Consider the following 12,191-nt stretch of genomic DNA (forward strand, 5'->3'; position numbering starts at 1 on the left):
TTCTTTATAGTAAACTTTCTTTGGCATAATATCCTACACACAAATTTAGAAGTAAAAAACAATAAGTAAGATGCATTTTTTTTTTTAAATTCATCTTACTTATATTTAGAAAAAAAAAAAAAAAAAACTAAGATGATTTTATTAGATTTTTTTTTTTTTTTGCTGAAAGATGAATTTATTAGATTAAAACATAAGCGTAAGTTGCATTTTGAAAAAAATAAATACAAAAAAATGGGGTGTATTGTGTGAGATTTAATTATAGGGATGACTTATTGGTTGATAGGGATCGTATAAAAAAAATCATGGCTGAATATATATAAGTTCTAAAAATTTTGATAATAGATTTTTAATTGGAGTAGAATATAAATTTCTAAAACTTAGATGATAAAGTTTTATCTAAATTAAATTATTTTTAAATTGTATTCTTTAGTCAAGAGTTTTGTAGCTTAATATCCTTATAAAATACTAATTTAATAAGATGCAACTTGAGAGAAAAAAAAAAAAAAAAAAGGTGGGTGGTGTGATATTTAAGTTTAGAAAATTTTATAATAGACTTTTAGCTTGAATAGAATTTAAATTTATTTTAAATTATTGTTAAATCATGCAACTTTTTGAAAAAAAAAAGGTGAGTTGCGTGGGATTTAAGTTTAGAAAATTTTGATAATAGGCTTTTAGTTTGAATATAATTTAATTTTTTTTAAATTATTGTTAAATCTATCCCTTATTCAAAATGTGGAGGTTTTTGTTAGAAAGAAAATATGGGTTGTTGTGTGAGATTTAAGTTTAGAAAATTTTATAATAAACTTTTAGTTTGAATAGAATTTATATTTGTTGAAATTAAAATGGTAAAGTTTTACCTAAATTAAAATTGTTAAATATTATCCCTTAATTGAGGAAATATGTTCTCACAAAAAAATATATAATTAATTTATACTAATTAGTAAGAGTAGCAACTTGGTGCAATCACGACTTCTAAACTTAACTTTTATTATATAGTATATGATATGATATGATGTTAAATCATTCAACTTGAGAAAAAAAACAAAACAAAAAACGTGGGGATTTAAGTTTCAAAGTTATTCAATTTAGGACTTTTGTCCAATTTTGTTAAAAAAAATTGCCATTAAATATGCAATTAACTAATGAATTTTTTTTTTTTGAAAAAGAAGTTCTTACATAGAAAATCTATAAAATATTTTTATTAATTTTATATGTATATTTTTTCATGTGAAAATAATACCTTTTTAAGGGAATTGTTTTTAACAAAATTAGATAGAAGATTTGAATTTAATAAAATCTCAGAGTCTGTTTGCATCAGTTTTAGTTTTTAGTTTTTATTTTTTATGTACAACATTTTAAAATCCCATTTTCTCATTATTTTTCCAATTTTTTTTAAAGGTTCAAATATACTTTAGCACACTTTCAGTAAAAAAATTTAAGTAAAAAATTAGATAAGTTGTTTCCAAACGGATACTTAGAAGACTCAATTGAACAGAACACATCACTGTCAGTTTCTTTAAAACATTTTCTCCTCTTTCTGTGTATGTTAAAAATACTTAATATTCTTAAAAAAAAAAAATTAAAGAGAATAAAGTTAAAGAACTTAGATGAATTTCAGCCAAACATAAAGTATACTGTTTACATTTTAACCAATTTTATATTAGGAGACTTTTTTTTAAAATATTTTTTATACCTCGATAATTGGGATGACGGGAAAATTTGAAAAAAAATTAGCAAGTGGCAACTGGTTGGTTTGTCGAATTCCTAACAGGAGTAGGAGAGGAAATTTCAAATATATATTTATTTTTGTGCTGAATAGTAGGAGACCCAAATAATAGTAAGATATTTGTGGCTAATGTCTATATATATCCTTAAGCAGTGCTATTAATTTTACAGCTTAAAATCATTTGTTTCAATCTCACACTTTCTACATTTTGTAAGCGAAAAAAAAAGAAAAAAAAGAAAGTCTGTGACTCTCTCTCTCTCTCTCTCTCTCTCTCTCTCTTTATCTGAGGGATTCCGTGGGCCATCATCGTCAACATGATCATCAAATCCTGACCGTCAAAATACTCCTGATTTGGCAAATCAGCCACAAATCCCAAAGGTTCACACTTTACACTCTCTCTTCTCCGCATTTTTTTATTATTATTATTTGTTTCTCTCTTTGCTTATTAATTAAAAAAAATAAAAAATAAAAAATCGAAAAATTTAAAAATCCTCACGGGAAATTCACCAATAAATTTTCTCTTTCTTTTTCTCTCACTTTCTCGCTCTATAACTTGTTTGTTTTAAATTTCTTCAATCTATGGTGGGAACTAAGAACCCTAACTCTTCGATTCTCACCCTTCAGTGGTGGGGCAACAACAACAAAATCACAACAATCGCAAAACCCTAACCCTAGTTCTAATTTTGCTACCAGGATTTTTATCCATTTTTTTTTTTTGCCATGGACTCCGAAAAGCTCTCCTCCGTTAACCCTAGGGCCACCACCGCGACCGCTACTACCGAAAAGCCTCCTCCGCCGCCGATTCTCGAGCGGTTCAGGGCGCTGCTGAAGCAGCGAGACGAAGAGCTCAGGGCTTCAGCCGGAGGAGGAGTCGACGACGACGATGAAATCGACGAGAGCTTCGTCGTTCCGCCGCCGAGTTCCGAGGAAATTGTGGAGCTCTACGAGATGTTTTTGGGGGAGCTTACTTTCAATTCGAAGCCAGTTATTACGGATCTCACGATAATCGCCGGCGAGCAGAAGGAGCACGGGAAAGGCATCGCGGATGCGATTTGCGCTCGGATTATCGAGGTTCGTTTCGGTGTTTGTGGAATTTTGGGGAGAGGGGTGAGAGAGATTAACCAACAATTAGGGAGGGCTTCTCTGAATTTTGTATCGGTTATGGGGTTTTAGGGTTTTTTTTTTTTGGGTTTGTATTTCATTTGTACTCGGCTTAGTGTTGTGTAATTTTGAAGTTTTTTGAGTTCTTCAAAGTGTAAAGATTAGAATTTGGTACTTTTCTTAGTCTCCTTTGTTTTTATTCTTTGTGTGCTGTTTGGTTTAGGCAAAGGTAAAAGATTCACAATTTCAATGAAGTTTAAGATGGGCGTCTAATCCATCTGAATTGATATTCCTAGTCTAACTGTAATGGTTACGGATTGTTAGGAAATGGTGCTAATATTGTGGTAGAATTTAAGGATGCAACCTATGAGAACCTATGGGAATTTGGTTACAAGTTGAATAATTTTCGAGAATAGGGCCAAGGGCCAAGAGCCTTGTATCTTAATAGCACTTCCTGTTGTTTTCAACGGAGACGTCTAGGGTTCAATCCCTTCTCCCCTAAGTATCAAATTATCAAAAAGTTATTGAGAACAACGGGGAGGTTTGTGGATGATACCCTTGAGTTTAATATTTCACATGATATGTAATCATGTAGTTCAGTAAATTATAGACTGCTGCGGTTTATTTTGAAAACAAAACCTAAAGCCTTCCAAGTTTTCCTCTATATGGGTTTTTTTCCCTGTGTTTTCCTTTGTAGTGTTTGATTTTGTGCAAATTCATTAGAATTTGTATGTCTTGAGAGCCCCTTATATTTTACCCCTAAAGTGCATTCTTCAAATTTCTACCTTTATTGGTAATTTTTATTTTGGTGGAGCTACTTTTTTGGGAAATAGGGGAACTATTGTTTGTTGTTTGTTATTCTTATGTCATCCCTTATATGTCTTCTGCAGGTCCCAGTCGAGCAAAAACTTCCTTCACTATATCTTTTAGACAGTATTGTCAAGAATATTGGCCGTGATTATGTAAGGCATTTCTCTCCCCGTCTGCCTGAGGTGAGTTTTGCATAATCATTTGCATATATTTTAAGTCCCTAGTTTTCTTATCACATGATTTTGACAATATTCTTATTTAATTTTTTCCAAGGTTTTCTGTGAGGCATACAGGCAAGTTCAGCCAAATCAGTATAATTCTATGCGACATCTCTTTGGCACCTGGTCAGCAGTATTTCCACCTTCTGTCCTTAATAAGATTGAGGCACAACTGCAATTTTCTCCTTCAGTAAATAATCAATCATCTGTCTTGGCTACCATGAGGGCTTCTGAATCTCCACGACCAACACATGGCATTCATGTTAACCCAAAGTACCTGCGTCAGTTGGAACATTCAACCCTGGATACTGTAAGCTCTCTTTCTCTCTCTCAAAGGACATGGGTTGGACTGCTGCCTTTATGTAGTGCAGTAGTTGAAATTCTGGTTACTTGTCAAGATGTTTTATTCTAAATTCTTGCAGTGGGATATCTGTAGTAACTACAGTGTTGCATCTTCTAGTCAAGATGTTGCTGGACTAGCAGTAGCAATCTATATATTTCACCAGAATTTGGAATATACTGACATCTATGTCTTCATTCATTATAAAGTTCTGCAACTCAGATATTTGGATATTTTGTAGGAGGTGTGGCTGACCATTATGATTAGATGTGGAAATATTTTCTTCTTAGATCGTATTCTATAATTGCTGATATGATATTTGAGGGCTTAGCAATAGCCTATGTTAAGGCTTTATTGTACTCAATTACATTCAAAGAGGGTGAATTTATTAAAATTCCAGCAGCTTATTTTAAGCTTTGAGGGTGTGAATGCCATCTTCTTCTTTCATGTGATTGCTTTGGAAACGTAGGTCTGATGTCTTAGGGTTTATTTTTCTTTCTTTTTGGATCTATTAACTGTTTTAACACCAAACTCATTCAATATCCAATCTTTTATTACCTAACACTACCTAAATCCTTTCACATCAAAATCTATTCAAGAACCTAATTTAGTGATGACTTCTTAAAGATCCTACATCATAACAAGTTTTGTAAGAGAGATTTTCTTGTGTTTTCTATACTATGGTGTGGAAAAGAAATAAAATTACTTGATTAGATGGCCAAATGAGTGATGCCTAAGACTTGTGGAGTAAACATGTTTGATTTAGTCAAGGCCTACTGGTGCCTTCCCAAATTCGTTGCTGAGGTTTCTTTAGGCACCAAATGCCAATTAATATTTCGATGTAAACAACACTAGAATTCATACAGCATTTATAACTCCTAGGCCCTAGCCATCATTTGGGGTCCACCCCAAGGATTCCTCGTAATTACTTGATGTGAGTGGGATGGGGGGAGTACAAACGCTTGAGAGAATAGTCAAGTGCTCGAAGAGCTCTGTATACTCTCAATAAAGGAAGAAAAAAATAGAATTCATACAGAACTGGTAGGAACTCATGAGTTACCGTACCTAAATCACTTGGGACCATTTCATTATCTGGCTTGTGCCTACTTATAAAAAAATTACCTGGCTTGTGCCAAATGTGCATTGTTTGTGTTTAATTACTGATGGTGTAGAATCAGATGTACCTAAAAAAAAGATATTTTGGCTGGCTGTGGTGCAGTTGTTTAATTTGGGCATTTCACAGGGGCCTGTTTGGTTGTCCTTGAAATTGAATAGCTCTCCATCCCTATTCTGTATGTCATCTATTGTGTTAAAAAGTTTGAAAAACTGTGGAACTTTATGGAATTCAAGACACAATCTATGTCTTTACTTTTGCTGAGAACTGTTAACTTTTCTTCATTGTCCCTTTCAAGATGGTTGAATTGCACATAAGTCCAGAATAGTTTGCTGATGAGCTTTAGCTCCTACAAGAATTTGAGGGTAGGGTTGGGGGTAGAGTAAAGTTGTGGCTTCAAGACCCACTAAATATGTGTTACTTACTCACCAAAAACATTTTATTAAAAACAGACCGTGAGTAGAACGATTTAAGTTTCTTATGACATCCAAACAAGCCCTTGTAGATCATGGTGTTCTGTGAAAAATAGTTTCTACTTAGGGTGTGTTTGGATATTGCTTATTTTGCTGAAATTGAAAACTTATTATTGAAAGTACTATAGATAAAAGTAAAAGTTAGTTAAATTGTACAGTGAGGCCCATGAATAGTATCAAAAAGTGCATGAACAGTACTGTGGGACCCACCATTTTTACAGCAAAATGCAAAATTTTTTCATCCCCAACGCAATCCAAACGCACGCTTACAAATGCATGTGATATATTGTGAAACAATGACACACATATCATAGGCTAGAGGATATGGAAAAGAAGTGCTATAATGAGCCCAAAATGATGGTTAACTTAGAATTGTTTTGGGGGGAATGGGATTCTGTATTCTGATCTCCTATCAATATTTTCAACTATCTTGGTTCCAGATATTAATTAAATCTAATTTTTTATTTTTGTGCACTTGATCTGCTTGTGTGCATTCTTTTGGTCTACATCTTTTATTTTCCTGTTTTTATTTTTTCATTTATTTCATAAATGTAGGGAGAAATCTGCTGTGCAACTTTATTTTTTTTGGTTGTCCTTTATATAAGTTAATTTCAATGTTATTGTTTCATCATCTTATTGTAACTGAATTTAGAAACCTGCCAAGACGAACTGTGTTACTTTCTGTTGTTGCTCAGTTGTGCATGAAATGGACAGCTTTGGAATTTAAAATTTGTAATTTGTTTGTAACCCTTGCAGAATATTCGGCATCCTAGAGGAACTTCAGCTTTAAAAATGTATGGTCAAAAACCTGCCATTCCATATGATGAGTTTGATCCTGGTCATGCAGAGGTTGTATCCTCACAGGTTGGAGCCCAAAGATTGAGCTCAACTGGAGATGCAGGTCATACACCTTTTGCCTTTGGGGCTAATAAGGTGCATCCACCTTCAACTGCCAGACTTGCAAGACCCTCTTCGCCTTCAAGAACTGGGCCTGATAGGTCTTTATCATTAGCAGGTGATGAATTTGCTGCAGAAAATTCTCCTAGAAGGTTTGTTGATAGGGCCTCTCCATCTCATCCATTTGAGTATGGACTTGGTAGAGCAATTGGTAGAGATGATGAAACAAGTGGCTGGCAGAGAAAACACTATTCTGATAATAATCAGAAAACTACTGCTGTATACCACCTTGGTAATGGACATGAGCACCAAAGACCGAGAGCTTTAATTGATGCATATGGAAATGACACAGGGAAGAGATCTTATAACAATAAGCCTCTGCAGGTTCAACGCCTGGACACAAATGATATAGACACTAAGGTCGCTCCAGCATCATGGCAGAATACTGAAGAGGAAGAGTTTAATTGGGAAGATATGAGCCCCAATTTAGGAGACCGTGGTACAAGTAATGATTTCTTGTCATCAGCTGTTCCACCATTTGGTAGCTTTAGAACAAGGCCGGGTTTTGGAGTGCAGAGTGCTGCCCCTTTGGAGCCTGATAATAGGAGCAGTTGGTTGAGTCAGGCTCAGCTTCCTGCAGTTGATGATTCTTCTATAAATACTGAAGATCCAGTCTCCTTATCAAGTGTATGCTTCCTCCACTTGTTTGCTGTGCCATTCTTGATTTTTAGGCAGCTTGCTTAGTTAATCTTGAATTCAAGTGATATTCTTCTGGCAACATAATCCGCAGTTATGCCAAGTGGTGTGATTTTTGTTAGTTAATTTTCACTTCCTACCGTATCTTTTTCCTTTGCTATCATGTGATTAGAGCTTTCCTTGGAGTATTGTGGTTCCTCTATCGCAACCCTGTCTTTTCAGCTGTTTACGAACATATTTTGGGGTCTTGAATTGAGGGTGAATACCCTTATTTTTTCCTTTTTAGTAATTAGAATCCAATCGTGCATATTATAATTTATAAACACTATTTGCTATAGAGGGGATTGGTGTGATGCAAATATTAACAAGATTAAATACCATAAGATCAAGTCATATTCTTAAGTTCCTTTAACTTAATATGCTGTTCATCATGTTTTATCTTCTTCTGTTTTTTTTTTTTTTTTTTCCTGTTGAACTTTAGCAGTTAATGGTATGTCATTAAGACTTAAAAAAAAATGTATTTCATTAAGAAAAAGAGAGGGAGGGGGTGGGTAATACATCTTTCTAATTTCTGGAACTTTTGGGCATTGGCTATAGTAGGGTTCATGATTTTATGTTTTTGGTTATTATGCCTTATGTGTCCACTGTGCACTAGTTTGAGTTTTATGAGTCAAGGTTTCCAACCCCAATAATTTTTAAATTTGTGGTCCCGGTCAAACTAGTTTCCTTCTCTCCATCTTCTATAATTCCACTCCTTCAGCATCGTTACTTTAAACTGCAACTGTAAATTTTAAATTATTCTTCCTTAGCTGAAACACCCTGCTTTTGATAATCCTTATGTTATTCTTCATCAAAATATAATACCCAAAATGTCAAAAAGAGCCTTTAATCTCCTTTCACACAAGACAACTGCCATTGAGAACCGTTCATGAAAACCTTCTTGTTGCCAAATTTAGAACTCAAAATGTGCCCTCTTGCTCCTTCACAAACCAGAAACCACTGATTTTCCCAACCTTTAGCCAATAGTAAAGTCATGGTAGAAAATTATAATACCCTATTTAGTGCTTTCTGACATCATTTGATGTTTTTGATCACAGTTTTTTTTTTTTTTTTGACTTGTCTCCAAAATGCCAACTTCCCTGAAACTATTAATATGTTCCAGGAATTGATAATGATTAGAGAAAATGAACTTCCAACCTTACATTTGAATTTCTGCAATTTTGACTGCAGTTTGGTCGTGGATCAACGCGGAAGATATCTGGATTCCGAACTGAGAGAAATCAGATTCGGGATTCTCGCTATCCTCAGGAGGCCTGGAATATGCCTCCCCATCTTGCCAAAGGAAGAGAGAGGAATTTCCATATGCCCTTATTGGCAAGCGGTACATCTCCATCAGATTGTGAAAAAATGTCTCCTCTTATAGATAAGCTTCCAGATGCTGACCCACAAATTTGCGGACCCCCTACAATTACATCAAGAATTGGTCCTAGTCTTGACTCTTTTGGTGTAGAACCTCGGCCTGGTGTTGTACCCTCATATATGGGGGTAAGACCTCCCCTAAATGTGCATAACTCTCACCCACCACATCTGCTGCCTAATTTTATGCAGCAGAAACATATGAGGAGCCAATTCCAGTCAATAAATACTAGCAATACTGTCAATAATCTAGGTCCAAATAGGTCTTTTTATATCCCTGAGCAGCAGATGGATGGTTTTGGAAACAAGGAGCTGAGTTCTACAAAGCTGCAACAATTGCCCAGTCAGCATGCAGGACTAATTCCTCTAAGCCAGGCACAAGTCACTCCTTTACAGCCACAATTTCTTCCATCTCAGGATGTGCATCAATCTGCAGCAGCTGTGTTGCCACCTCATTTTCTGGCAGCCCCTTTGAATCATGGATATAACTCACGAGGGCACGGTGCCACTGTTAGTACAGGTCCATCAAATCCTGTACCTGGTGTACAGTTGAATATCCTAAACAGGCCTTTACATTTACAGGGAGGCTCATTGCCACCTCTACCTCCTGGCCCCCCTCCCGTGCCATCACAAATGATGTCTCTCACACAAAATGCTGTTCCCGGTGTCTCTAGTCAACAGCCGAGCACTGCATTTCCTGGATTGTTTGATTCTCTCATGGCTCAGGGTTTGATCTCATTGAACAAACAGGCTCAGGTATGCATTAATATTTCACTTTATGCTTTAAATGTTGAATTTTGATTTTTGTTTTCTTTTCCTTGAAATGCAGTTGTTAGATTGTTTCTCAACCAAGTTATTTGATATGTAGGATTCTGTAGGAGTTGAGTTTAATGCGGACCTTCTCAAGGTGCGTCATGAATCTGCAATAAATGCCCTGTATGCTGATCTCCCCAGACAATGCACAACCTGTGGCCTTAGATTCAAAAGCCAAGAAGAGCACCGTAGTCATATGGATTGGCATGTAACTAAGAATCGTATGTCTAAAAACCGAAAGCAGAAGCCTTCTCGTAAGTGGTTTGTAAGTGTGAGTATGTGGCTCAGTGGTGCAGAAGCATTAGGAGCTGAAGCAGTTCCTGGGTTTTTACCTACTGAGACCGTTGTAGAAAAGAAGGATGATGAAGAAATGGCTGTACCTGCTGATGAAGATCAGAATGCATGTGCATTATGTGGAGAGCCTTTTGAAGAGTTTTACAGTGATGAGGCCGAAGAATGGATGTATAAGGGGGCTATTTACTCAAATGCACCCAATGGCTTGACAGTAGGCATGGATAGGTCTCAGTTAGGCCCAATAGTGCATGCTAAGTGCCGGTCTGAATCTAGTGTGGTTTCCTCTGAAGATTTTAGACAAGAAGAAGGGGTATGCATTTCTTGTTCAACTCTTTCAGAATTTCCACTTATATACATTTATCAAAAATAAAAAAATAAAAAAAGTCTCTTATATACTTTCTTCTGAAAGTCTGTCATTGTTTTATGGTTAAAGCCATAGTATTTTGTCTGAGGACTGTGTTATGCATTCATGTATCTATCAATGAGCAATATATTACTCAAGACCAACGCAATTATGTGAGTATTTTCATTGTATTCTTATGCCTAAAGCTCAACAAATGTTTCATATACATTCTTTTAATTGTTGTGTGCAGGGAATTACTGCAGAGGGTAGTCAAAGAAAACGTATGCGGATTTAACTTAGCTAGATCGACTTCTATGTCATCTGTAACATAATGTGATTTTGTTCGTGTTAATGGTATGCTCTTAACTAATTTTTACAGTAGCATTGGAGGTCACAGTATCTTGTACATGTATAGTTGTACTTGTAGCATGCAACATTGCGTTTTGCAGCAGAGGTTACAAATTCTCTTGCAATATTACCTTTCTGGCATTCTTTTTATTTTTGCTGTCAAAACTTCAAGAGGGACATAGAATATTTTCTTTATTGCCATTGACAGGTATTCCTGTGGTTCCTTCACCGTCTTAAGGGCGTTGTTTTGTTCACCTAAAAACAAGGAAAAGAAAAAAGAAAAAAAAAAAGAGGTAGGGGGAGTGGGGGTGGGTGGTGCTAAGCATTGTGTCCATTTTTTTTTTGTTTCTAAATATTCTGCAGGTGGAAGCATGAATGGTCGATCTGTATGCCAAAGCTTCTTGTTCTTATTTCTCATTAAACCAATGGATCAATGGAAGTGAAACGGCGATCAGAGTGGAAATTCAGTATACTTGAGGGCTGGAGCCTTAAAATTTTTTTTTTACCCTGGATTTGGTTTCAGGATCATTGATATATTGTAGAATTTCATTTTCTTGGTAATTTTGGTAGAGCTTTAAGAATTGTGTTTATGATATTACTGTTCTTTCCATTGGAAGGGATTTTTTTTCTTCAGTTTAAATAAATTTACTCTCTTTTTATTAAATGAATTTGTCTTTAAACCCCGCTCTTATCCCGTGCCTGCCATTCAAAGTTGCAATGTGTATACCTTTAATGATAAAGATGCTCTCCCTCTCTCTCTCTCATGTGTGATTGAACTTAGTTGTGACTTCTGAAGCATGTCAAACATATGTGTTTTGTGAAGTGTTGCTGCTAGGCTGCAAAAGATGCAGCAACATTCACTTTCATGACTTTTCTTATAGAGAGTTAATGTGCTTCTCTAACTTACTGCGTGTGGTTGAAGTTAGTTGTGACATCTGAAGCATGTGAAACATCTGTTTTCCGTTAAATTCTGCAAAAGATGCAGCAAACATTCACTTTGCATGACTTTTCTAATGGAGGGGCATTATGCGTTTATGCTTTTTCTCTATCCTAAAGAGAAATGAGAAATCCGTTTTTAGTAGATCAGGGAGCTTTGTAGTGTTACGCAAAGCAGATGTTTCGGCATCTTTCTTATTTGGGTGTTTGTTCTCAATAATATTAATTCTGCAACATTGCGGGCAACAGATATATATATATATATATATATATATATATATATATATATATGGTTGTCTGAACACTTAAGATTGACAAAGACAAAAACATCACAACGAGTCTACAAAGGGTAGTTTGGATCATGATGGTTCGAAAAATATATATTATTTGGTGGAGTTGGAAGTGTTGCAGAGATATTTTGACCACTAACCACTCATTACCACCATATGAGAGCTATCTTCTAATTAATATTGATTCATATAGATCATAAATATTATACGAGTTATAGGGTATGGGTTAAAACTTAGAACACTTTTTAAAGTGATACTATAAAATAATTTTCTAAAACCGTGCAGTTTTTCTGTGTGTTAAAATTGGTAGAAATTTTATTGATTTATATAATAAAAATTTAACTGCACACCATTGGATATAACATATAAGTACAGC

At 35.2% G+C, this 12,191-nt stretch overlaps 1 protein-coding gene across 2 annotated transcripts; it reads left to right on the forward strand.

Moving 5' to 3' along the window:
• Positions 1-1,948: 1,948 nt before the first annotated feature.
• On the forward strand, positions 1,949-10,739 carry LOC126727164 (polyadenylation and cleavage factor homolog 4). 2 transcript variants are annotated; one of them, XM_050432704.1, is made up of 7 exons: positions 1,949-2,104; positions 3,718-3,819; positions 3,911-4,165; positions 6,539-7,366; positions 8,606-9,547; positions 9,660-10,208; positions 10,492-10,739. In XM_050432704.1, exons 3-7 carry the CDS (start codon positions 3,959-3,961, stop codon positions 10,534-10,536), a joined length of 2,571 nt encoding a protein of 856 aa, XP_050288661.1. In that variant the 5' UTR covers positions 1,949-2,104; positions 3,718-3,819; positions 3,911-3,958; the 3' UTR covers positions 10,537-10,739. The 2 variants fall into 2 exon arrangements, with proteins under 2 accessions (XP_050288661.1, XP_050288660.1); XM_050432703.1 differs by lacking the exon at positions 1,949-2,104 and adding an exon at positions 2,197-2,797.
• The last annotated feature ends 1,452 nt before the right edge of the window (positions 10,740-12,191 follow it).

Source organism: Quercus robur, chromosome 5 (genome assembly GCF_932294415.1).
Source record: "Quercus robur chromosome 5, dhQueRobu3.1, whole genome shotgun sequence".
Lineage (NCBI taxonomy): Eukaryota > Viridiplantae > Streptophyta > Magnoliopsida > Fagales > Fagaceae > Quercus > Quercus robur.

Coding starts and splice junctions, on each gene's coding strand:
- LOC126727164 (XM_050432703.1), top strand. CDS start 2,447: ATGGACTCCGAAAAGCTCTCCTCCGTTAACCCTAGGGCCACCACCGCG. Junction 2,798..3,717: donor TTTGCGCTCGGATTATCGAG/GTTCGTTTCGGT, acceptor TGTCTTCTGCAG/GTCCCAGTCGAGCAAAAACT. Junction 7,367..8,605: donor ATCCAGTCTCCTTATCAAGT/GTATGCTTCCTC, acceptor TTTTGACTGCAG/TTTGGTCGTGGATCAACGCG.